This window comes from Anolis carolinensis, chromosome 1 (assembly GCF_035594765.1).
Source record: "Anolis carolinensis isolate JA03-04 chromosome 1, rAnoCar3.1.pri, whole genome shotgun sequence".
In the NCBI taxonomy this organism is placed as follows: domain Eukaryota; kingdom Metazoa; phylum Chordata; class Lepidosauria; order Squamata; family Dactyloidae; genus Anolis; species Anolis carolinensis.
Genome location: NC_085841.1, coordinates 284085983 through 284113547, shown reverse-complemented (window position 1 = coordinate 284113547; position 27565 = coordinate 284085983). Strand labels below are relative to the sequence as shown.

The window sequence follows — 27565 nt, the reverse complement described above, 5'->3', positions numbered from 1 at the left end:
ATTTTTACAGAACGTCAGTGTTGGGATTCTGATCTTCAGCTTCCAACGATGGCCTTTGAAGAGGTCCTGCATAGTGACACAAGTGCATACAAATGGTTGACCACCCTTAAAAAGGTGGGAATCGTGCTGCTAACAGGAGCTGCTAGTAGACAAGGAGAGCTGCTTAAACTTGGGCAACGAATTGGATTCCTCCGCCTGACATTTTACGGGTGAGTTAAAAGGTTTATGCATTCTTGTCCTTCAAAAGTATATACAAGTGTACATCTCAGAATACTGCACCATAGATTTGTTTTTACAAGGACATTCTATTATTCTGATTTACATTAGTCATACTAATACATACAGCCCAAGAAGATTCAAATGAATGTAAAACGTTCCAACAAATTCAGATCTTCCTTGGGATGGGTCAGTTTTTTTTAATTTGTTTTCTTTGATGGTTTACCTTTCTACTAATTTCAGTAATAGCAAAGATATTTGCAATTACTGAAAAGGTAATTTAGGAAAACATTCCAATAGTGTTATTGCTTATTCATTTTGTGTAATATATTTAAATTTATTAAATTTATTTTATATTTGAAACTGTTTTGATTTTACTTGTATGCTATCTTGAGATAGATAGATAGATAGATAGATAGATAGATAGATAGATAGATAGATATAGAGAGAGAAATATTTTAATAAATAAATATTCTTTATTATCCAAGGAGGCTAGGGTTTCCCCTTCTAATCCAATTAGCAGAAGATCCAGCTGTATTTTTGCCAATACAGGAGGATTTGCTTCTTCAAGGACGAATATTATATTTGGACCCTCACTGGTTGTGACCACTTGGAAACTGAGTGCAATGAATAACTGCAGGGTTATTCATCTCTGATAATGGACACCAAATTGGCATAGAGTTGTTTTTCAATGATATTATGTGAATGACATTGAAATGATGGTTGCAGATGGATTGTGTGATGTTGTATGAGATGAAACCTAAATTTTCCATAAACCATTTAAAAAAAAAACACCTTTCAGCTGAACACATTAAGGAAGAAAATGGCTATCTTAGCAGCAGTATTGAAGTTGGAAGGTATGGTATTAGCAGTGATCCCCATTTCAAGAAAGTTCTTGGAATATAATATTTAAGTGTACTTGTAGTCCAACATAAAACTTGAATTTATTAAGAATAAAAATTCACTCATGAGCAATCCATTTGAACCCTTGGGGGAGGCATCATAATGAATTGTGATATACATGATCTCATTATTGCATTTTTGTGCTGCCTTTCTCCTGTTGAGGGACCGAAGGCTACTCACAAGCAATAAAGCAATTTTCCTAGTGACAATAACTTTGGCTTGACAAGTATCATAATTAGTGGCACTTTCCATGAATGATAACTTGTATTAGTATTCAATAGAGAACTGACTTTAACTTTGCATCCAGGTTTTCTGCTTAATTTGCTTTCCAGTTCATCCGTAACAATCCAGGTTATTTATCTGCCAATTCTTTGTCCAAAAGAATCTCATCTTCCCAACCTGGAAAGAAATTGTATACTTTTATGATATATACAAGAGAAACAGAAATTTATATGAGGCAAACTCGAAGTTTGAGACATATTGAAGCTCTCTCTGTGCCATTTAATCCCCAGACAGTAAAAAGCAGGACTACAAAAATGTGATTTCAAAATGGTTAAAGATACATATTTTTCTATGCTCTGATGGCATAATAGTTCACAGATCGTTGCAGGTTTAGGCACATTTAGTTAGACCAAAGGCCATCTCATGAGGATTCATAACCTGTATAGACTTAGAGAAAATTTTCAGAGTGGCAGAATCAAAAAGATCTTCAATGAGGCACTGCATAACCATAACTTACCATTACAAGAAATAGGTTGAACAAGTACTTCTCTTTCTGTGAAACTGTAGCTATTTAGTCATCTTAGCTATCTTATGCTCAGTTAGACCAGTGGTCCCTAAAAATGAGCAATACTAGGTAGACTCAACATTGACTCCTATCTCTCCTAGCTCTCAGAGGTTCCTCTATCAACCAGAAACACCAGTAATTGAACAGCGTACATCTAAGCCATGTTTCTGATCATGATCAGGCACAGTCAAACATCTTTGATTCTGGTATTTTTGTGATATGTGATGCACAATCTCATTGAATTTGTACCTTGTAAACCTTTTTAAACTCAGTATTTTGACAGTAGGCCGGTGGGATGAGAATAGCATCTTTCACTACACTTATGCCTTCTGCTTATTTTTAAATTATCTAAAAGCTTAATACCAACAAATGTTTTGTGCTGTGGACTTTTAAATTCATGGCACATCTACCCTCCTATAAAACAGATCTATTGCAATCTGTGGAACTTCACGAATATCGGTGTGTTTGGGTCATAAGATAGCTAGACTTTGTGGTATATCTTTTAATGACTAACAACAGATAATCAAAATACAATCCTGCAGAAACTCCTCTTTTGGTTTAACAGTTGTTCCCACTCCCAGATGTTTGGACGGCATCAGGAGCCCACTGTCTCCAGGACTGTTTTTGCGAGACATTAATGTACTTTTAGTTTGTTTAGCATATTATAAACAGCCTTTCAAGGATTAACGGCCCTGTTAAGTGTCCTATTTTTAATACAAATACAAATAATCATAAATTATAATGTTGTCATTGATGATGTTACATTCCTTCAAGTTGATTCCAACATATGGTGGCCCTATGGTAGGATTTTCGCTACGAAATTTATTCAGAGGTTTGCTATTGCCTTCCTCTTACTTCCAGAAAAACAAACACAGAGAATTTGTGGTCTTGTGAAGGACAGAACTGAAGTCTTCTGGAGATATCAATACTGCTTCCTCTAAACTAAAGAATACTTCCAAGGATGTAATGACTAAGAGCCATTTCGGTCAGATAAACTTGAAACTAGTCATTATTTCTAATAAAGAAACCTTTCAAGGTACACATTGACTGTCCTCTGTCATCATTTTTGTCATTGTGAAACTACAGATTCTCAGGCTGAGAGAAAGGTTCTTCCACCCAGTAAAGCGATAAAGATAAAAGTATTATCATTTGATAATTTGAAGCTAGTTCATCCCTAATAATGCTAACCACAACTTTCCAATTGTATCCTATTCTGTTGCCATGTTACCTCTTTTCCACCAGTCAGTGCATCTGAATTTTTAAAACAGCTTTGCTAGCTGTTCTTTCACTTTACTCCCTTATTCTATCTGGGAAGCATTCAGATTGAAGCTAAAGGGAGCCCGGCCTAATTCCTTGGATGTCTCTCTCCTTGCATAAATCCCAAAGCTACCTTGTCTTTTTGTTGCAACACAAATGTTTGTACAGCTATCATCAAAATATACATTGATATTCTGTCAATTGATCATTTCCTGTGGCTTGTAAAAGAGGGATGCATAGCATATATCCCACATTTAAATATCTGCAGTGATGCCCTATCTATCCTTTATACATTTTTCTTTATTCTCAAAAGCCAAAAACCCAAGACAGAATATATAACTTCAGTCAACAGAACACCTTAATGTGTTGTGCTTAATTTTTGCTTCATAAAAGAACATCTCCAGCTAAATGTCTGCTTTGAGCATTTCTTCAAACTTTAACAGTGTGAGAAACAAATGAGTGTCTCTCTTCCTTTGGCTGAAATGATTTAAATAAATAGAAGGAGAGGAAAAGGAGAAGAAATATTCCAGAGCTTGGCTAGAATATTCACATTCTTTCCAGATTAGAGCACAGAAGCAGTGGCATTGATTTACTTCCCTCTGATAATATTTTTGTGCAAGATCACATGGAAGTTGTATTTGTGTATGTAGTGTTGGATAAGTATAGCACGTTAAAGGGAAGGGGGATATGCCCAGCCAAGTAGTTAATTGCAAAGTTGAGAATGAATAAAGCTGATCCTTCACTGCCATTAGTCCCTTATTTGTGAATGGCCGCTTCATACAAATAATCAGCAAATGATGGAAATAAAACAACAATTTTCATCTTGTTAAGCTAAAATTAGAAGCCACGGTGGCGAAGTGCGTTAAAGCACTGAGCTGGAGACCAAAAGGTCCCAGGTTCAAACCCCGGGAGCGGCGGGAGCGGCCGCTGTTAGCTCCAGCTCCTGCCAACCTAGCAGTTCGAAAACATGCCAATGTGAGTAGATCAATAGGTACCGCTCCAGCGGGAAGGTAACGGTGCTCCATGCAGTCATGCCAGCCACATGACCTTGGAGGTGTCTACGGACAACACCAGCTCTTCGGCTTAGAAATGGAGATGAGCACCAACCCCCAGAGTCGTTCACGACTGGACTTAACGTCAGGGGAAACCTTTACCTTTACCTTTAAGCTAAAATTGGTTGGTCATTGACAATACAGACATATATTTGGGATGTTCCTATTTCCAGTCTATACAAATACAGTAGAGTCACACTTATCCAACATTTGCTTATCCAACATTCTGGATTATCCAACGCATTTTTGTAGTCCATGTTTTCAATACATTTTGGTGCTAAATTCGTAAATACAGTAATTACTACGTAGCATTACTGCCTATTGAACTACTTTTTCTATCAAATTTGTTGTATAACATGTTGTTTTGCTGCTTAATTTGTAAAATCATAACCTAATTTGATGTTTAATAGCCTTCTCCTTAATCTCTCCTTATTATCCAACATATTCGCTTATCCAACATTCTGCTGGCCCGTTAATGTTGGTTAAGTGAAACTCTACTGTATACCACAAAGACAGGGGGAAATCCTTTTCAGAAGACAACAACTGACAATGAGTGTGCACTTCCTTATTGTATTTCTACTGTGCTATAACTAATATAGTCACATTGTTAATTACGTTAGCAAATCTATAAAAAGGGAATTTTAACATTGCCAGACTTGCATCTAGACAAAGCAGTGAGTTTTTTTTAAGAAAGGAAGATAGATTTCTGTATTACATTTAGAAATACTTGATTTAATCTGTATGATTTGGGAAAGTCTGTGGAACAGTAATAAAAATTATAATTGCTGCAGATAATGATAATATTTGTTAATGTAGCTTCTAGACACATAAGGGAATCAGTTGAGACTTCACAGATAATAAATCTGGTTCTTGGAGATGACTGTACTCCACTGTTTCAAAACAATCAGATCAACGAGGAATTGTGATGTACCGAGCTTGCATCCTAGCAGACGTGTGGACAGCTTTTCATAATTTACCATTTCCCCAAATATTGCAGCTTGCAAATTAGAAACATGATGAAATAGAGAAGATGAAGTAGAGATTCCTTAGAATGAAACACACAGTACATCTGATAAATGTGAGATGTGTCTTTAGAAAAGTAAGATAGCACTTCCTAAGGACACTCTAGGGCAGGGGTCCCCAAACTTTTTAAACAGGGGGCCAGTTCACGATCCTTTGGACCATTGGAGGGCCGAACTATAGTTGGCCACCGAGCAATAATAAATAATAATAACAATAACAACAAAACAACAATAATAAAAAAATAGGGTTGGAAGAGACCCTTTGGGCCATTGAGTCCAATCCCCTTCTGCCTTTGTGCACCAAAAGCACTAGCAAAGCATCCCTGACAGATGGCCACCCAGCCTCAATGTTAATAATAATAATAATAATAATAATAATAATAATAATAATAATAATAATAATGGTTGGAAGAGACCCCTTGAGCCATTTAGTCCAATCCCCTTCTGCGTTTGTGCACCAAACGCACAAGGAAAGCACCCCTGACAGATGGCCACCCAGACTCAATGTTAATAATAATAATAATAATAATAATAATAATAATAATAATAATAATAATAATAATAATGGTTGTAAGAGAAGAAGAGACCCCTTGGGTCATTTAGCCCAACCCCCTTCTGCCCTTGTGCTGTGGGGGCCGGATAAATGGCCTTAGTTTGGGGACCCCTGCTCTAGGGCTTACTATCGGAAGTCCGTTTTATACAACTGTCTACTTTTCAGTGATATATATATGTTAATGCAGTTTTGACTACCTATTAGGCTTGATCGATCCATGAAAAATTTGATTCTAAACTCGTTTCAAAACTAGAGGGGGCAGTTTTTTCGTTTTTGTTGCTAATAACGAATTTGGCCCCCAAAATTTTTCGAAATTAACGAAAATTCGTTATTTTCTAAATTAATTCGTTAATGGCGGACGCGCATGCGCGGTGGCCCAAAAACAGCCCGAAGGGGGGGGGGACTTAGGGGGCTCTCCCGCCCTCATTTTTTGAGTGATCTTCTTCAAACTTGGTACAGTGGTAGAACACATTTAACACTGATAGCTCACCAAAATGTGGAACGTTTCCCTTATCCTCTGATTTTTGGCAAATTTTCATAGCTTTTATAATAAACCTTTTTTTAATAATTGCAGTAATCTGTTCCTGGTTTGAAAGTCTTATTTCCTGTTAAATTGGGTTGTCTTTACTGTGAAAGTCATTGTTCTACTTCAGAAACTTTGTTTTTGTGGCTGAAACTTTGTTAAATTGGTGTGTGTGTGATATATATTGTGTATATATAATATATATATAGTCCCTGCTTGTGTGTGTGTGTGTGTGTGTGTGTGTGTGTGTAGGTAAAGGTAAAGGTATCCCTTGACGTTAAGTTCAGTCATGTCTGACTCTGGGGGTTGGTGCTCATCTCCATTTCTAAGCCCAAGAGCCAGTGTTGTCCATAGACACCTCCAAGGTCATGTGGCCGGCATGACTACATGGAGTGCCATTACCTTCCCAGAAACACCCAGAAAATGGGAATTCCAGACAGGAAACAATCAGGGCCAGCTAATACCTCCCAACAAAGGATTCCCCCAGGTAGGAAGCAGCCAGGCTTTGAAGCTGCAAGGCTATTCAATGCTAATCAAGGTGACCAATTGCAACATTCACACTTGCCTCCCACAGACAAGAGTTCTTTCTCCCACCCTGGACATTATTCCACAGGTCTATAAACCCCACCTGCCTAGCTTCGCACAGACGTCAAAACCTCTATGTCTGCCACAGATGTGGGTGAAACGTCAGGAGAGAATGCTTCTGGCACATGGCCATAGAGCCCGGAATACATACCACAACAGTGTGATCCCGGCCATGAAAGCTTTCGACAACACAACCACAGTATCCATTCAAGTTCATGTAGCGTGGTATGGACTGGAGACCTGTATTGGGGGGAGGGAGGGTGCGAATCTGGGCCCCTGGGAGCAGCCGAGGACGGGCCTGGCCCACACCCCCTCGCATCCCGGGCCTCTTCCTTCCTCTTCCTTTTGTTATTTAAACTATATATTGTGAAATTATGGTGTGTTTTTTTTCATGCGTGTTCTGTGTTCAAGATAGGGAGACCAAAGAGGAAAAGCAAGGGAGGGACGGAGGCCCCAACACTTCCGGCTCCCATGCGAACTCCCCCCTTGTGTGCCTTGGAGGGTGGAGCATGCGCACTGGCTCTCCCTTTCTCTATGGCTCTTTTCAGGTCGCTTGGGAACCCGAAGTGCCTCCTCCCTTTGCCTTTGTGTCCAAGAAGGAGAGAAGGACGTTGCAAGGTTTGCATTGAGGGTGTTTCTCTGGTGGGTTTGGCTTGGAAGGGGGCTCATTAAGGCCCAATTAATTAATGCACTGAGCTGAGGCGAGGCGGCGGCGGCGGCCATTTCCCCCCTCCGTCTTCCTCCTCCTCCTCGGCCTCCTTCCCCCTCGCCCCCTCCCATTGGCTGAGCCTCCCATTGGCTGAGGGGCAAAAGGAAAGGAGTTTGGGTGCTTTGCAAAAGCTTTTTTTTCTTTTCGAAAAAAACGAAGAAATAAGAAAAAACGGCCTCTCGCGATTCGAAACCGCGATATCCAGACGTGTGGACAACCAAGGTTCGATATTGTTTCAAAACAATTGAAAAAAACGAATCAATAACGGTAAACGGGGAAAACGAATTATTTGAGCAAGCCTACTACCTATCCTACAATCCGACACATTTCAGAATTTCTTTTATATTACAATCTGTCACATTGTATTAAACAATATTTTGCACAGCACTTCTGTCATTTTACTATACATAATGGTTTTTGGGTTTTTCATTCTCCCTTCCTCCTAAACTGTGTCCATGCTATTCTAGTGGTTGGGCCCTTTTGATTTATTCCTACTTTTCTTAATTTTATATAATACTTTTTGTGTTTTCCTAGCCCAGGTTTGGATTCACAAAATAATTTCTATTTTGAACATATTTCTACTTTTTTACACTATCCCCTTCTTTCTTTTTCTGTTTCTGACCATATCATACACTTAGAGTACCTATATCTTGTATTTTTGTGGTACATGTTCAGTGTTTACACAGTTTACTGCTGTAGTTTTTTTGTCCACCAAGGCCAGTCCCTTCCTTGAAGTTTCCAATCCTAGCTCTTGAAAGAGCAGATATTAAAAACTTAAAGGAGCCAAAATATTGCTTTTCTGTTAGGTTTTCGTACCAATTCTGGAAGAGCCAATGAAGTGTTTTTCCGTTTTAATGAATCCCTATTTTGAGTCTGATTCCCCCCCCCAATTTTCTAATTTCTATTAGATTTTGTTACATGTTTTTGTTCAGGTGTGTTTTGCCATGTACACATTTGCTCTGTGTGTATACATGCCCCCAAATTGCTCATTTAGGCTACTATTTCTTTCTGTATGCATAAGCAGACAGTGAAGCAAATGGCTGCCTGAAGTCTTCCATTTGAAAAGATGAACAGAACTGAAGTATATTGGTTGTGGAGGCACACAAAAAGACCACACCACTGCCTTGTTTTTGGTTTATAACTCTTGCTTGCTTATTCTGGTTCCATTGCTTTTATGTATTTTATTTCATTTATATCCTCCCTTTCTGCCAAAAGGAAGGGCATTCAAGGCAGCTTAGAGTAATAATTCAATTCAAATAAAAATTGGATTAAATCATAATTTAAAACACATAAATAATAAAGAAGCACCAAGTCAAATAAATACCCAACTTAAATGCCTGGATTTTGTCTGGATTTTTTTTTTAAATTTGCCTTCCAATGGAAAGACAACAGAATGGGGGCCAACCCAGCATCACTTGGAAATGAGTTCTGGAGACTTGAAGCAGCCACTGAAAAAACACTTTCTCACATGTTCATTAAACATGCCACCAGTAGTGGTGGGACTTGAGAGAAGTGCTCCCCCAGAGATCTTAATTCCCCAGCAAACTCGCAGGGAAGAATATGACCTTTCAGATGACTTGATATCATGCTAGGGTATTTTTTGCATCATAATCGGCATTTTGATTTTTGCCTGGAAACAGACTAGCAGCAAATGATATTGTCAAGTGAGCCTATTTGGTTGATAAGGGCCAGTGTAAGGTCTACTTGGTTTGCGTAGCTGAATAAATACTTTAGCAGAATGGGATAGTTGTCAAGGTAAAGCAAGGCAAGGCAAAGCAGTTCCTCTAAGAATTTCTTACGTGAAGATAGAACCATATGACTACACAGCATATGATAATAACTTAGTCATATAAAGGAGAAATTACTATGACATTGCATGGGCTAACCTAGAAAAATGTTTGCATTTCTTTCTAATTGTGTATTTTGGCTCTTGGACATTTTTTTCCAGGAAAACAAGCTGACACTAAAGGTTAAATGATGTATCTTGTTCCTTATGATGCCAAAGGACTAGGGTTACTTAGCAAAGACAGTTTACCTTAAAGCTGTATGTAACCAACTGATTTTTATATTGTGTCAGAAGAGAATTGAAGCTTCTCTCAAGTCCCCGCATGGGAAGCTAGGGCTGACAGATGGGAGCTCATCTGATTGGGAGAACCAATTACACAATGCACGTTGAGCTACATTGAGCAATGAATAAACTAGTCTAGCAGCTGAAATGCTAACAGAACACTGGGCGAGAATCTGGGAAGATTTAGCAAGTGAGCCAGTAGACTCGGATTTGTCAGCAACCCACTGCCCATAGTAGCAGAGTTCTTGGAGCCCATGGCATAGAGCTGAAGCTGATGTGCCAGATTGTATGCACAGGTGAATTGTTATTTCTGAGCACATTCTTAACCTAAAACAAATTTGCTTTCTGCTGATCCAGAGACCTGAATATGAGCAAATGGATTCAAAAATTTTTAAAAAAACGGATTCCACTTAAATGTTAGAAAGAAAGAACTTCTTGAGCAGTTTGAGAGTAGACTAGATTGTCCTGAAGGTGATTTGCTCACCTTTGAAAATTTTAAAACTGTGGTTGGGTGGCCAGTTCTCAAGAGTGATTTAGCTTAGTATTCCTACATGGCAGGGGTTTTGACCATATGGCTCTTCTAGTCCCTTCCAGCTCCATCATTCTATTACTACTTGTACTTTAAAGCAGATCATTTGAACAATTGCAATATAATTTTTTTTGTCTGTGGGCATTTAATGTGCAACCAATACATATTTACAGAAATAGTGATGTAGATTTCCTATGCAGTATATTCTTAAGTATGATCTAAAGTCATTCCTGTCCTCCAATATTTTTCAGTAGTGTCATTCTGTGCGGTGGGGAAATGTATGCATCTCTGCCCCCTTCCCAGTTAGGACAGGTGAAAGGTGATTATGTTCAGATGGATGGAAAAGAACCTGAAGGAGATACAACCCAAGGGTAGTACAAACAAGGGAAGGGGGGAAATAGATTTATGATAGTTTTTTCGCTATTTAATCTGCCACTCCACATTTCATATGCATCCCATTTAGATAGCAGCTTAACCGATATACTCATGTAAAAGTCTAGGATTGGTTGGTCAAAAAATCAGCTGAAAAAACTTGGGTGGGTTGACATATTCATGGGTAATTAGGAGTACTATACCTTAGCTCTTTTTTTTTTTTTAAAGGGACCATTCCCTTCTCTGAGTAGCTTAGTAAAAGCAAGAGCTCAGTCTGTTCTGGGGAAACCATATAGAATCCCCAGCCTTATCTGTTTCTCTGCCACAGCATTCCTTCTGCCCTATTTAAATGCTTGGATGGGAAAATGGTGGCAGTGACCAGGTGTGGCTGGCCCTCAGGGATGGCAGTGGTGCTTCCCCCTTTCCACAAAATGGCCCTGCCTTATCCACAGATCATACAAAAATCCATAATTTTGGTCTCAAAAGCTTATGCAGAAGGCTGGCTTATACGTGAGTATATATGGTAATTACTCTTCAATTGGTTAGGTTAGTGGGAGTAAGCAAACAAATTAACTGTTTGCTTACAAAAGCTTCCACAGGATAGTAGATTAATGTTTGTGCAGTTAGTTCTGAAACTAAATAACAGTGAGGCATTGATTTGGAAACATTGTTTTTGCCAATTGGCTGCTGTGCATAGTGAATATGTGATGAATTAAGCAGGCGGTGTTTGAGAGCGGAGTAGCCAAAGGACTGGAAAAGACCTGAGGCATGAAAATTTGCTATATTAATATGTGTGACTGCAATGATGGGAATAACAAAATGCAGTGAATGAGAGTCTCATTAAAAAAGAAAAATAGAGGGATGGTTTTATTTAAGTGCTGTTTCGATTTTTACCAAAACATGTGGCTGGCTACACACACCTCAGTTCTCTCAGCAATTCAGTTGCCCTTGGCATTCAGCTCTTATATGAGTTCAAGGAGCAAAGGTACCTACACATCCTCTGTTACTCTTAGCCAGGGCCGGCCCTAGGTAATTTTCAAGTGTAAGCAAGCAGTATTCCCCCCCCCCCCCCCGCCCAAACCAATCACTGAAAAATAAAAGGTAGAAGGTAGAGGTGAATAGAATATGTGTGTGTGTGTGTGTATGTGTGTCCCCGGGGAGAAGAGCGGTATATAAATTAAATAAATTTATATATATATATATATATATATATATATATATATATATATATACACTAGCTGTGCCCGGCCACGCGTTGCTGCGGCAAAGTGGTGGTGGTATTGGTTAAAAAAAATTGTGGAATTTTTATTTGATGTTATTTGTATTTTTTGATTAATTTTATTGTAACATATCTCTTTTATTTATTATATTTTATTATTTTGTTGTATTATTTTTAGTTATTTTGCTATTACAGTATTTTATTGTATTAATTTTTTAGTGTTTTTAATTATTTTTAGTGTTTTTATTATTTTTATTGTATTATTTGTATTATTATATTTTATTATTTTTATTTATTTTTTTAAATTGTATTATTGTATTTTATTTGTATGGGGTTTTTTTGTATTTATTTTATTATTTTTGTTTGTCTTTGTATTGGGTTGCTCTGAGTTCTGTGGTCTGCCTGGTCATGTTTGAAATGTATTCTCTCCTGATGTTTTTAACTAGCAGCAATTGGATAAAAACAATTATTCCTTTTCTTCTAATTAGGAGTTTATTTTTTTTTCTTTTTGTTGTCGGCACCTAGGGGCAAGGATTTTGGGCCGTGTTGCCAAGTTTCGTGTGTTTGGGTCATGTAGTTGCATTGTTGTGCATGTTTGCTGGTTTTTTCGGTTTTGTGGCTCCGGATTGTGTTTTTGTGGTGTGGTTGTGTTGTAAGAACCGTGAGGCAAGGCTTTTGCGTTGTCTTGCCAAGTTTCGTATTTCTGGGGCGTTTAGTTGTGTTGTTATAGTCACTGCGCAAACAACTTTAGCCTTTTATATATATATATATATATATATATATAGATATAGATATAGATATATATATAGATATATATATATATATATACACACACACACACACACACACACACACACACACACATACACACACACACACACACACACACACACATATACAGGCAGCCCGGAAAACTCACAGCAATGGGAAGAAAGAAGAAGAAAGGGGAAGGGGGAGAAGAAAGAAAGAAATGGGGGAGGAAAGCAGGGGTTGAAGGAGAAGTAGAAGAAATGGAAGAGGAGGAGAAGTGGGGGATGGAGAGGATGGAGAGAGGTGGGTCGGGATTTGGGGGCTGTTTGCACCTGACCTGAAGGCATGGGGGTCATTCCGCCAGGCTCTGCCCTTCTGTTGAAGCAGAGGACAAAGAAGAAGCCCACCGGCAAGCGGGTGCAGGGGCCTCTGCTGAGGAAGAAGCCACAGCCTGACTAGGCCACTGAGCTTGCCACTGCCATCCGCCGGCTTCGGCTCCCTGCCGAGGAGAAGGACGGAGAGGAGCAGGACGAGGAAGGAGGGGAGCCAGGAGAGGGAGGAGGCAGCCTTATCCCCCTTTCCTTCTCCTCCTCCAGCACTGTCCCGGGCCCCCCATTCAAGCGCCTTCTCTCTCGGCGCTTCCTCTCTCCCTTGAAAACAGTGCTGGCGAGGAAGAGGAGGTGGAAGCAGAAGAGGAGGAGGAGAAGGAGCCGCCGGGTATGAACCAGAGGCACCTCAACTGTGCCCCCTAGAGGATTGCGCCTACAGAAAATGTGTAGTTTGCCTAATGCTTGAGCTTTTTTTTTCGTGTCAGAAGCAACTTGAGTAGCTTCTAGAGTGAGAGAATTGGCTGTCTGCAAGGACGTTGCCCAGGGGATGCCCGGATGTTTTGATGCTTTTACCATCCTTGTGGGAGGCTTCTCTCATGTCCCCACATGGAGTTGGAGCTGATAGAGGGAGCTCATCCGCACTCTCCCCGGGTGGGATTCGAACCTGGCAGCTTTCAGGTCAGCAACCCAATCTTCAAGTCATGAGGCTCTTAGCTCAAAAGATGTTAGTAATTTCCCTCTCTTCTACCAGCCTTGTTTTTACTGTAACGTACATTGCTATGGCTTCTGTTTAATAGCATGTGCAATCCTGCAATTGGTGGTTTAGGAATGGGCATTTTGAATTCTCAGACTGACAGCTCTAGAACCTCACTAAACTACAAATTTCAGGATTCAATTGGATGTAGACATGGCAGTTTCAGTGCAATAGCTGGATAGTGCAAAGGGCCCTTATGTCCTTTTCATACATGCAGAGACTGAGAATGAGAGACCTGGATTAAGTCCTCCACAATGAATACCAGATACTGTGTGCTATATTCCAAAAGAAGGAACTGGAAAGGTGATGTCTGAGTATTACTTGCCTTAGAAAACCCCAATGGAATTCATAAGGTTTCCCTAAGTGAACAGGTAGCTTGAAGGCATACATACAACTAGGAAGGATGGGGAAAGAACTCTCAATTTAGAGGATTTCAGGTCCATCCAGCCGTATTTATTTATTTATTTTTATTTCTCACATTTATATCCCGCCCTTCTCACCCGAAGGGACTCAGGGCGGCTTACAGAAATGTAGTTCCAGTGGGAGTTTCCATATGATAGAATCCTAGAATTTCTTAATCAGGAAGAGAGACAAAGAACCCTCATGCCAAGAGCTCTAGTGCTACACCAACTACAACTGCAACGGAAAACGAATCATGGAACTATCATTGTGTTGTATGTGTAAAAGTCTCTGGACAAAGTAGCCACTGTAAGTAAATTTTGGAATGGGAGTCCTGTAAAGTGGAAAGAAGAAAGGAAAGAAGTGGGGGCATAGTGATAGTGATTACGTCTATTTTTTAATGAGAAAAATTACCTGTCTAGGAGATTTATAGCAGTTAAGAGCTTTGCCAGAAAAATAGGTGGAAACAGAAAAGGAGTCCTCCCCTCACTTTATCTTTCTTTCCCTAAACTATCTGTTTTCTCTGCAAGAGACCTAATTAGTGAACAATGGACTTTCCAGCAAAACAACCATTTGTTTTGTTTGTAAAGGTATTTCAGTGACTACTTCCCAAGCCAAGAAGTTAGGTCTTTACCCATCTCTCCCTTGTATCCATTGCAAATAACAACATGGTTAAGGTTATTCCCTTCCTTTGCATAAGTTACACAGACAATCATTCATTTCAGGAGAACTATGAAATCCTGCAAGTTCCACTCCTAATTTTGGCCTAGTCCTTAAATGATTTTTCCATGGGATAATGGTCTTTCTTAAGGAAGGGAAAATGTCCAATTAATCAAGACATCTGCCAGACAAAACTGGCAGGTTTATACAGTTTTATTGGAGTACTATTTATGTGAAAACTAAAATATGCTCAGGACATCCAAAACTTTGTGATTTCCTTGGTTCATATAGCATGGGTTTGTTCCAGTCAGTCTTTTTGTGCCCCTTTCATCCTTGCTATGTTTAATTCAGCCCTTAGCTCCTCCTTAGCCATCTGTCTTCTCAGGCTTCCTGTCTTCCTGTTTGTAATCGGTCTCTCTGCACTATTTCCTTTGTCTTCTCATTGGTAGATACGTTTATGAAGAAGCTACCTCCGTAGACAAAACAATTTTGTCCTTGTGGTCAATTGTCGTCCATGATTTCAAAATGGGGTCTGTTCTTAAGATTTTAAAGGAGATCTAGTGCCGTAGTTTCAGGCCCTTTTATCCCTCCCCCTCGGGATTTGGGGTGCTTTATTTTCCTTTCTTAAATGCTTCCCAGACTTATTTTGATTTTGAAAAGATCCTCCTTATAACCATCGGGTTGTGTCTGCTTGGCTTGGCAACTTCCCCGGCCTTGATCCACTGGGAGAAGGGGAACAAAACGCTCTACCAGACTGCTCTGTGGTTATGTTGCCGAGAGCCCTCAGCAAGTCCTCCCTGCTGCCATCACCGCACACCAGAAGTCCCAAATAATTATTTTTAACCTCTTTTGCAAGCCAGTCATATTCTGACCCTTGGCCCACATGGCTTTCTTCCTACACATATGCAGAATTCCTTGATGATTTTTCTCTGCATCTTATATATGCTCCTTTTAAAATTTGATCTCATTTGAAAATGTCTTGTGTATTTATCGTGTTTTTTAGACACGTCTCACTTTTCTTTCTTGACAGAATTGCTTGCTATTATGCTATCAGTTTCAAACATTCAAGAAAGTACCATCCATTTTGGATGCCTTTCCTTTTTCATATTCTGATCATAGATTTGTAAATTTCAAAGATGCTAATATACAGTCTTAAGGAATCTAGAGCTGTTTATGTATGTGATGAAAAGGGAAGCAAAACATTAGAAGTTGGTGTAAACCTTTTGTTGAATCTCCTGTCAGATCTTTCTATGAGAGGAATCATCTGCTACTCAAAAGGAGAGAAAGGGTACCAGCCTCTTGGCATCATTTACTGTTGACTTCCTATTCTTGTGCATGGCGACTTACAGTAGCCAAGATAGGAAGAGCCACCCTCTTGGAAGGACAGTTCTCTCTCTTTCTCTCTATGGTTATATCCTTCCTGGGGAAAATATTCTGGATTCTGATATTTACATCCGCTTGAAGTAGGAAAGGGAGCCTAGCTCTATTGTATCCTATGCTGATTTCCCAGTACAGGCAGTCCCTGAGTTACAAACACCGACTTACAAAAAACTCATAGTTAAGAATGGGGGTGAGACAATGGGAAGTGAGAGAAATCTACCCCTTGGGAGGGAAATTCACTCCTGCAAGAGTTATCATGGCAAAAAGGTGTCTCAACTGAAGCTTTATCACCAATCCTTGTTTCCACAACAAGCCACATGTTTCAAAATCCAATTATCAAAGGGATAGAAAGTGAAGTGAAATCTTCTGAACAGGGACACGGTCAGCAAGACAAACACCACAGGGCTATTAACCTTTCCCTATGATAGCCTGTTACATGTACCTGTTCAAAACGTACCTGTTCTGACTCACATTCAAAATCAACTTACAGGACCTATCTTGTTTGTAACTTGGGGACTTCCTGTAGTATTTATTTATTTATTTATTTATTTATTTATTTAATTACTACATTTATATGAGTCCGAAGGGGACTCAGAGCGGCTTACAAATCAAATGAACATACAATATATTATTAGAATAGCACAATATAAGCATTACATTACTATATTGTACTATATCATTATATGGTAATATTATTAGTAATGTTACATTTAATATATAATTAATATTATTATATTGTATTAGTAGTAGTATAATACTGTATTCCATTATAATATTATAATCAATATTATATGTATAAACAATATATTATATATTTATACATTATTATAAATTATATATATAGAGAGAGAGATGTATATAAAATTAGCATAGCATGTTGCTATGGCACAGGAGACAAGATGGAACTATCTTCCTGGCTGGTATGATGTCTCCCCCCCCCCCCCGGGGTCTTCACTCTGGCCCCAGAGTGGCAGTTATTCCTTGATGGGAGGGGCTCCCAACCGATGACACAGGAGACAGGTTGGGATGATGTCTTCCTGCCCCCCCCCCCCCCTTCACTCTCAAGCAGGCACATGGGAAGGGATAGAGAAGCCTACTGGGGAAGAAAGCAAAGGAGGAGCCACAACTTTCCTGATTTGCACGGCTGCTATGTTCATAGTAGGATTCCTTCCATTCATTTGAATGAAATGCATTAGCTTTGTGTGGAATTCACACTGGGTTCTGGAAACTTTGCAGAAAATTTTGATCCCAGTATTGGAGAGAGAACATCTGATGTAATTCTGCATCAGGCTATCATCCACCCTAACCAACACTATTCAATCTTATAATCTGAGGGGTTTTTTTGTAAATCCCTACGCATATTTCCTTTCAGCTTCTGTATTCTCCTTCCTTTTCCCACAAGTATCATTGCTTCAGGTTTCTTGTTTCCTAGTTACAACCCAGTCTGTACATCTTCAGATTGGCATCAGGCTGCACGTGATTCTATGTCTCCATGCATGGAACTAATGTTCCAGGGGATAAATCCACACATCACATAAAACATAGATTAAATTAAAAGGCCTGTTAAAAATTACATGGTAATTCTAAAAAGTAGGGTTTTTTAATTTTCCTTTTGAGATATAATTTCTCAGAATCAGGGATAAAATTGCTTAGGAACTAGAAAATTGGTTTGGAACCTTTTTAATTAAAGAGGCCAAATGTACCATCAGGCCTGGATGATATAAATCAAATTAAGCACAGTGGAAATGTGGTTGAGGTTGTCATATTTTAGAACTGAGATCACATTCCCTTCCACACATAAAGCACTTCATCCCCTTGTAGAATTCCCCTTGACATGGTATCTCGCTAAAAAGAATTTGCTTTTTTCCAGCTTGCAAGATTTTCTGTCGTTCCTACACTTAGACATTTTAAGCATAGATCCAGACCATTGACAAATAACAAATAATTTTTTTGATGAGGGAGATGTTATATATATAAAAAAATATTTCTTCTTCTTCCTGAACAATATATTGAATGTTTTTACTACACCAAATAAATGTTCACACCTTTCCTTTGAAACAGTTTATATGATTCCTGAGATTGCTGAGGTTTAGATTGAGTTGGCAGTGTCAGAATTGTCCATCAACCCTACAAAGATCTCATCCAGAATACCCAAAGGTCTTGGTAAATGTTCAAATTTTACTTGTTATGATTTTAAAACATGCACTGCATAGTCCCACGTGATATATTTTTCATGAATTTCTGAGACTAGCTGTAGTGTTTTAAAACTCAGGGCAGGGAGTTGGCCGGGGGTTCTTTTATGTCCCAAGATTTTCCGATACAGACAGAGATATTTTTTGCATTTGCATTTTTTTTGCATCTGTATCCATTGTCACCAGAGCTCCTGATGGTGCAGTGGGTTAAACCGCTGAGCTGCTGAACTTGCTAACTGACAGGTCAGAGGTTCAAGAGGACCGGGGTAAGCTCCCGCAGTTAGGCCCAGCTTCTGCCAACTTAGCAGTTTGAAAACATGCAAATGTGAGTAGATCAATAGGTACCCTTCCAGAGAGAAAGTAATGACTCTCCATGCAGCCATGCTAGCCACATGACCTTGGAGGTGTCTACGGACAATGCTGGCTCTTCATCTTAGAAATGGAGATGAGCACCAACCCCCAGAGTTGGACACGACTAGACTTAATGTCAAGGGGAAACCTTTACCTTTACCTATCCATTGTTTTGGTTCATCCAAGGAACGAGGGGCCCCAAATGAGTAATGAGGGCTACAGAGTTTAATCATTAATTAGTGGAAATATTTTGATCAACATATTTGAGGCTCTGCTAATTCACAACTGCTCACTACAGTAGTCTTCTTAAACCTGATGCCTTCCTAAGGTCTTGGACTGATTCTCATAATCACCAACCAGCAATCCAATGATTACTCCAGGGATTCAGAAAGGAGTCTTTCCTGGCCCTTTCTGGAAATAACAGGGAATAAACCTGGGATGTTTGGCATGCAAAGTATATGCTCTACTCCTGAGCTTTGGCCTGTTCTCTTTATTTATTGAGGAATGTTTGAAATCACGGGTTTTACCACTGTTGTTCTTGTTATTTTTGTCTTGGTGATTCTAAAACAGAATACAAAACAGTGGGAGGCCTTGGTGACTCAGATGGGTATTAATTTTATGAATAGTCGGTGGTTGCAGTGCGGTCTATCTAGAGTTTTACAGGCAGTCTGTTTTAATTTCTCTCTTTCTCTCTGTTTTTCTTCTTGCTAATTATAAAGGCCTACTTGGCAAGTCCAGGACAAAACAGATGCTAACAATGTGGCGTATACCACTGAGAAGCTAAGTTTTCACACCGACTATCCTGTTCTTCAATTTCCACCTGGGGTAAGACAAAACAAACTGGAAGGAAAGGGGAAGGCAGGGGTCTTTTCAAGAGAGTAAAATCCTTACTTTTTAAAAAAGTTATGTGCAATGCAGGTGTCTGGTGAGTGGAAGCATGTTCAATATTTAAATTTTGAACTATCCTCATGTTGCAAGATGAGGGAATAATTCTAATGTGTTTTTTTATTAATCTGGTTTAAACTTTTTATGCTGCAATCTTATATGGAATTCTTGAGAAAGGTCTCTCACCTATTTCTCAGGTTCCACAACCACATACCAAATCCATGTGATCAAAGATTTACAAGAGTGTCTTCATCTTGTGTTAAAATTCCAGCAAACCCCAAGCAGTGCATATTAGTAGAGTGAACCGTGTAACTTCAGGTAGAAATTATACTGGTTCCAAATTGTTCTTCAAGTAAACCAATGCTCTTTGACATGCAGAGTTCCAGATGTTTTGGAACACAACCTCTATCCACCCTAGTAAGCTTGGTCAAGGACGATAAGGTTTATAATGCAAAACACACAGCAAGCATCCCTTTGGAGAACTCTAATGTAGACCTTTCAGGTCAGCTATGTAGTGCATGAACTCATTGCATAGCTATGAGTGTTCAGAAAGTACAGGAAAGCCCTCAAACTCTCTCAGATAGATTCTTATAGAAGTGAATTCATTTCTAGAAAAGCGCAAACATGAAAATGTATTTCAACACAATGCTTTAATGATCTACTGAACTTCTGACACTGGTGCCAATATTTCTGCCATTCTGCCTGCCTTTGCAAAGATAAGAGGTCAGCCCAAATGCTATAGGAAATTTTTGCTCAAGGCTCTCATGATCTGTAGCAATCAAATTATTAATGACCTGAGCAGGCCAGCATCATGTGCTGCTAAGTGGATGCCAGCAAACCTTTCAGAATAATGTGCTACCTTGAAAATGCATTTAGATTCTGTACAAGTGGATATGGCATGGGAATGGAAGGGTATTCCTCAAATTGGAAAGAAATGCAGTTTAGCTCACTGTCGCATTTGTGCCAAGAATCACACTCTGCCATATGGTATTCTCAGTCTTTTCAATATTAACATGCTTGTAGGAAATAAAAATAGTTTAAAAAAAAACATTTTGGAAGCAGTCTGCTCTCTGTTTCCTTTGCATGTTCGTCTTTAACTCTGACTATTTTACTATAGCTTTCTGCAGCTTCACCAGGACAGTTAACAAAAAATAAGAAAATGTTACTTCCAAAAATAAAATGATTCTGATATGTATTGTCTTGCACAACTCTTTTGGAGCTTTATGTCCAGTGTCATAATGCGCATCATTCTGTATCCCATTGCACTCTGATCCCACTTGCAACAATTGTTGTTGCTGTGTGCCTTCAAACCATTTGTGACCTAAGGCAAACCTATCACAGGGTCTTCTTCATTCAGAGAGAATTTGTCTTTGCCTTCATCTGAGGATGAGAGTGTGTGACATGCCAGTGGGTTTCCATGGCTGAGCATAGATTTGAATTCTGGCCTCCAGAATCACAGTCCAATTCTCAAACAATTTGGCATTATTATTTTCTCTATCAGTGCATCTGAAATTGAAATCCACAAAACCTCATGCTGAACTAAATCAGTCTCATAAGTGCTGCTAGAGTCCTTCCTCCTCTCCTCACTTCCACCATTTCCTATTTATCCCAAATATAAAATCTGCAGATCTTGGTCCCAAGACTTGCAAGATTACATTGTTTTTCAGAGGCATCTTATGTTACATTTGTTTTGTTTGGGGCCAATCATCTGAAGATGAACAGAGATTTAATTTGCTGGTGCCCATATCTCTATTCCATTGGGGAAGAAGATGCATAGAGAAAATACAGTCCCTTAATGGCTGGCTTGACTTTTGCAGAGAGAAATGGTCAGCATTCTTCACAGTAGGTGTGGCAAGTGACCATTAGTGCCATGAAATACATTTTAAAAGAGCTCTCTTGCTCTCAATCAGGCATGCACATATACATATACAGCCTTCTTCCTCATAATCGGCCATAGTTGCACTTAGAGTGCATCTACACTGAAGAATTAATGCAGATTGCCACAATTTTAACTGCCATGCCACAGTGCTGTAGAGTCATGGGCTTTATAACTTGGTGAGATATCAGCACTCTGGAAGAGAAGGTGGAAGACTTTGTAAATTTACATGTCCCATTGAACCATTGAAGTTAGTGGTGTCAGACTGCATTCGTTCTGCAATCTAGATACACCCAGACTTTCATCTCCTATTGTCACATAGACAAGACACACCTTTTCCCTGCAGGCACACCCGAACACATATTTCAACAATGCGGGATAGAGAAATATAAATGAACCCACTCATGACTTTGAGATCTATCAGCTTATCAAACTAGGAAGAATACAAGTGTGATGGTGAGATGGTGATAACAAAGCATAGAGCACTGGTGCACATTAAGGGCTTTCTTTAGTGTTTTTATTGGGAATAGCTTGTCTGGCCACTGCAGCAAATACTCTGTGTAGATGGGGTCTCCACAACCTACTGCTCTTCAAATAAGTCCTTTGGTATTTGGATTGTTAAAGGGGACTAAGTCACATAGAGGAAATTCACAGCCCATGAAATAGCTATGTGCAATTAGTCAAATATACTTAATATGAGAGGAGACAGTGCAGTATTTTTTTTCTGTACACTGCCTTCCCCAGATAAATGGTACTCAGGAAAATTCAATTAGTCATGAGCTACAATAATGGTACGTATATATTGTAGGAATGTTTGGTATCTACATTGAGCAGAATGCAGCGGGATTAATGCTTGTGGTAGAAACAGAATAAATGTTTCTGCATGCACTTGTAGGATAAAAAAAGAAACTCGTGTATTTATTGTCTCAAGAAATCCATCTTAGGATAAGAAAGGAGATAGGCAAAAGAAGTTGAGCTTTAATTGGTTATAAGAGCCCCTAAAAGCAGGCTGTCATGTCTAAGTGTAAGCAAGCATTCCTTGTTGGAGCCTCATGAATGCTCCTTCTAGACCAGTGGTTCTCAGCTTGGGGTCCCCAGATGTTTTGGGCCTACAACTCCCAGAAATCCCAGCCAGTTTACCAGCTGTTAGGATTTCTGGGAGTTGGAGGCCAAAAACATGTGGGGACTCCAGATTGCGAACCATTGTTCTAGACCAGGGGTCCCCAAACTAAGGCCCGGGGGCCGGATGCGGCCCTCCGAGGTCATTTACCTGGCCCCCGCCCTCAGTTTTATAATATAATATATTGTATATACATATAATATTGATAATAATATTATAATGTTATACAATATAACACTAATAATAATACCATATAATAATATTAATTATATATTCTATATTACATATAATATTACTAATAATAGTATAGTGGTATAGTTCAATATAGTAATATTTAATGCTAATATTGTGCTATGCTAATAATGTAATATATTGTATGTACATATAATTTGTAAGCCACTCTGAGTCCCCTTTGCGGTGAGAAGGGTGTGATACAAATGTAGTAAATAAATAAATATTAAATAAATAAATTTTAGACTTAGGCTCGTCCAAAGTCTGAAAGGCACACAACAACAACAACAACAACAACAACAATCCTAATTCACTTGACTATCTCATTGGCCAGAAACAGGACCACACTTCCCATTGAAATCCTGATACATGTATGTTGGTTAAAATTGTTTTTATTTTTAAATATTGTATTGTTCTTACATTGTTGTTGTTGTTGTTGTTGTTGTTGTTTTGCACTACAAATAAGACATGTGCAGTGTGCATCGGAATTTGTTTGTATTTTTTTTTTCAAACGATAATCCGGCCCCTCAACAGTCTGGAGGATTGTGGACCGGCCCTTGGCTTAAAAAGTTTGAGGACCCCTGTTCTAGACAAAGGAAAACAAAAAGTAACTAATGTCTTAGGAGGAGGATGTGGCATCTGCAGGTGAGAAGGAAGCAAAAGGCTTGAGCACATAGATCAAAAGAGCACATAGGGAGAGGTGAAAACAAAGGGCAGGCTTTATCTAAACCCCCTTCTCTCACTAATTGCTTTCTACAAGTGTTGATCCCTCTTTGCTTTCAACATATATCAGATGCTGATTTCCCACATCTAGGCTAGAGGAGCAACTGTTTTGTTGTTTGACTCAATAAAATATATTCTTCAAAAATTTAGGAATATTTCAGGACATAAGTTTTTGCAGCAAAAATGCCTAGTCCAGCCTTCCCTAAAATGGTGGCCTCCAGATGTGCAAGACTGCAGCCACCTTGATCTCCTGGCTAGGGATCGTGGCAGTCGTCCTATGCTCTAACACAGCTGAATGTCGCAAGATGGGGGAAGACTAGCCAAATACTTCTGTATTAATGAGGCTAATTGGAATTCCCAGAAAGCAATTATCACTAGATGGACTCCATATTTTCCTGGATTAACTGCAAAAACTGTCTCAGGCATCTGTATAGTGTCCACTGGCAGTTAGTTTCATTGCTCAAATTAGCTAGCTGTTTACTGCATGGAAATGGCCTCTCTCGTGCCAAAAAATGCTTAAAGTTATACTATGTGCACTATGAATGCTTTGTTCCTAGGACAATATTCTTGTATTAATGCATTATAACTATTGAGATCTAGCATAGTTTAGTGTTTTCGGTGTTAGACTACAACTTGAGGTCAGGATCCTAATCCCCGCTCAGGCATGGAAACCCACTTGGTGACCATTCATAAATCACTCTACTTCAGAGGAAGACAAAGGCAAATCTCCTCTGAACAAACCGTCAAGAAAACCCTGTGACATATTTGCATTTCGTAAGTCACAAATGACTAGAAGGCACAAAACAATATCAAAATTATAACTATTTGCCCATTGAGTAGTACTAGTATTAGTAGGTTTAAAGGAATGCTGAATCAAGCCCTTACATCATCCCCATCATCATCCCATCCCAAAGACTTGTAGTAGGTTTGTAATAAGAGTTGTATGTGGTCCAAATTGAAACTTGGAATGAAAACAATTCACTAATGATTTGGAGTGGTGGTGCATTTAGATTGGTTCCTAATATGACCCACCATTAATTTTGTTACAGGTTCAGTTGCTGCATTGCATAAAACAAACTCCTGCTGGAGGTGAAAGTGAAGTTGTGGATGGATTTCATGTAGCGAATAAGCTTAAGGAACTAAATCCTCAAGCCTTCAAAATCCTGACCTCCACCTTTGTAAATTTCACAGATGTTGGAGTTGATTACTGTGATTTCTCCATGGAATCCAAGCAAAAAATTATAGAGTAAGTAGCAATCATAGTACTGACCAACAGCATCAGTTTATCGCACTGATGGCACTGTCTAACCCTGAATTACAGACAGAAGATACCTTTTTGAACAAAATAACAAAAAATTGTAGGTCTTTGCCTGCCATCATGTGGATGAGTCGTGGAAAGACAGATTTTAAGAATTATGTATATGCTAGATTTATTATGTTGCAATACACATGTTTTTCATTTCTTCATTAGCAAATTTATCTTTCTGTGTTAAATTCTGCCTCCTGTTAATAGAGCTCTTTAAAAAAAAATCAGTATAATGCTTTAAGGAAAGCCCTGTTTTAGGCTTGCAGAAATATGTCAGTTTTTTCCCCCATATTGTATTAAATTTTTAAATGCTGACATTCTTTTTTCCCCACTCAAGATTAAATATAGGCATCTTTGTAAAGTCTTCACACACAAAAAATGAGCCATACAAGATTTTTAAGCATCTTCATGGCAAATACAATAACCACTGCAATTTCAAACATGGAGTGGGGGACAATGTTTTATACACCTGCTTCATATCTATTTAAAGATAGCAGTAGTCAGAGAAAAGAGGAAGAGTAGCAGCCATAATTCAATGCCACAAATATATTTGGATCAAAACCCCAGACATTGAAAAGCCAAATCACTTCAAGACCATTGCTTGAATGAAGTCATCTTGACAGTTCTTTTTCCGTCCCACCTTTCAAATTTTTGAACTCCTATCCCTTATGTCTCACTTATGAAGAAACCTGGGAAACTGATAAGCACTTACCCGCCTTATTCTTAAAAGTCTAAAATCAAAAAAGGTTGAAGAAGGGAAATTATTTTCTTCTTACTCAAAAACTGGTAAAATACTTGACTTTGAAGATAAATAAATTTTCCCTCTCCATTTCTCAACAGTATAGATGAAAAGGGCCAAGTGATTCGTATCAACCTTAATAATGCAACCAGAGACACTATATTTGACGTACCTGCTGAAAAAGTAAAGCCATTTTACGCTGCTCTCAAGGATTATGTTAATCTCTTAAACAGTACAGATAACAAATTTACCTACAAAATGAAACCAGGTAAATAAAGTAACTGTTTACTTTAATCAGAAGGCTTTTATTAACATTGCTTGCATGAACCAAAAGGCTTTCATTAACAAAAATAACAAATATCTCCTCTGTTTTTGTCAGTCCTCTATAGCTTTTAAAGGGATTTGGGGCTTTCTTTTCTGCCAAATACAAAACTTGTTTTTCTGGAAATGCATACTGAATTTGAATAGTTTTTAATAATTTGTCATTTCATGGTAGGTGTGCACACAAATAAAGAAACCTGAACAAAGGTTTCTTAAAAACTTCCAGTGGCAAATCCAAATGCTAGCTAACAAGAGGGCATGGTTAGAAAAAAATACAAAGTTTTTGCCACCAAAGAAATCCCAATTTTGCACTAAGAAAATATTTAATTATAGCATATATTTTTGCTCTCTTGCTTAGAGCATCTTCATCTCACCATTATTGGTTTGGACTATAATGCTCACAATTCACTATCAACTGGATTCTGGGAGATGTATTCCAAACAAATACATTTACCAAGTTCTGCTTGAGGCATACAAAGCACTCAAGTTAATAATCGCCTTACTGAAATTCTATTAAGTCAAAAAATTGCATCGGCAAGTTCTGTATTGTCACCTTTCTGGCAGCTGTATTCCTTATTTACCCCTCTTTATAGGTGAAATAGTGGTGTTTGACAACTGGCGCTTACTTCATGGTCGGCAGAGCTATCAGTCCGGAAAAGAAATATCTCGTCACCTCGAAGGTGCCTATGCAGATTGGGATGTGGTCATGTCACGACTCCGAATCCTACAGAAGAATGTTCTGAGCAGAAAGCAATTGTGAAGCTACTGGAGCCTTTCAGCCTGTTCAAGCGGTGAATGGTTCTTCCATAAATACCAGTGGATCAAGTATGTGTCCAGTGATTTGGGTAAAATTCCTGGCTAACATTGTTGTATCTATTCTATCGGATTAGCACTGATTTTTAACCACAGTAGTATGTAGATGTTCTTTCATACTGACTAATAAATTGACAACTTTCTAGTTTTTCAGGGAGATGTGGCCAATAAAGCTGTAAATCTTAGTATCCAGTTAAAGGACTGTGATTTCACAGACACAGTGGCAAATAAATCAAAGCAATTGGGCATTTTTGCTTCTTGTTTAGTGGAAAATCCTTCTTTTATTCCTGACAGAAGGAATGTGTAACCTTTCAAATTTTGATCTGCAGGTATTATTTATTGTTTTAAATTGACTTTATTGTACACCACACTGAAATCCTTGGCTACAGGACAAGATATTTTAAAAACTATTCAATTTTATTAATAACTAAACTTCCTATCACTCTTCATCATTGAGTATGCTGACTAGGTCTGAAGGAGTTGCAGGACGACATTGGGAAGGTTACATTCCCCACTGCACCCTATTTACTCTTCAAAGTTGTATTGCTTGTTTTCTGGAAACAAGGACATCTTGTCAGCCTTTGGGGGAAATACTGATCTTTTGACTGTTCCTCTATATGTTTGTATGGTTTGATGCTTTTAAAATATTTTACTCATGGTTTTGTCGTTGTTTATTTTACCAGTGTTATTTTGATGATTTTTAAAAAGACCTTTCCAAGTTGGTGGTTTCCTGATGTTTGAGACCACAACTCCCATCAAGTCTAGCTAACATGGCCAGTGAAAAACCATGGGAGGTAAAACACATATGGAGGTCAACAAGTTAGGGATAACTATTTCAGATATTCTGTTTTGCTATTTATTATTACTTCAAGCTGCCATGTGGCAAAAATGATAAGATCAGCATTGTAATGGTAATAACAATATTTAGAACATCCTTGTTT

General features: G+C 38.7%; 1 protein-coding gene across 1 annotated transcript in view; it reads left to right on the top strand.

Moving 5' to 3' along the window:
• bbox1 (gamma-butyrobetaine hydroxylase 1) overlaps positions 1-27282 on the top strand; it is a 57462-nt gene extending 30180 nt beyond the window's left edge. Inside the window, exons 4-8 of the mRNA XM_003224250.3 lie at positions 11-209; positions 19330-19435; positions 24495-24691; positions 25592-25758; positions 26405-27282. Coding sequence (XP_003224298.3) covers positions 11-209; positions 19330-19435; positions 24495-24691; positions 25592-25758; positions 26405-26571 — 836 coding nt within the window. The 3' untranslated portion in view covers positions 26572-27282. The remainder of the gene's footprint in view (positions 1-10; positions 210-19329; positions 19436-24494; positions 24692-25591; positions 25759-26404) is intronic.
• Positions 27283-27565: the final 283 nt, after the last annotated feature.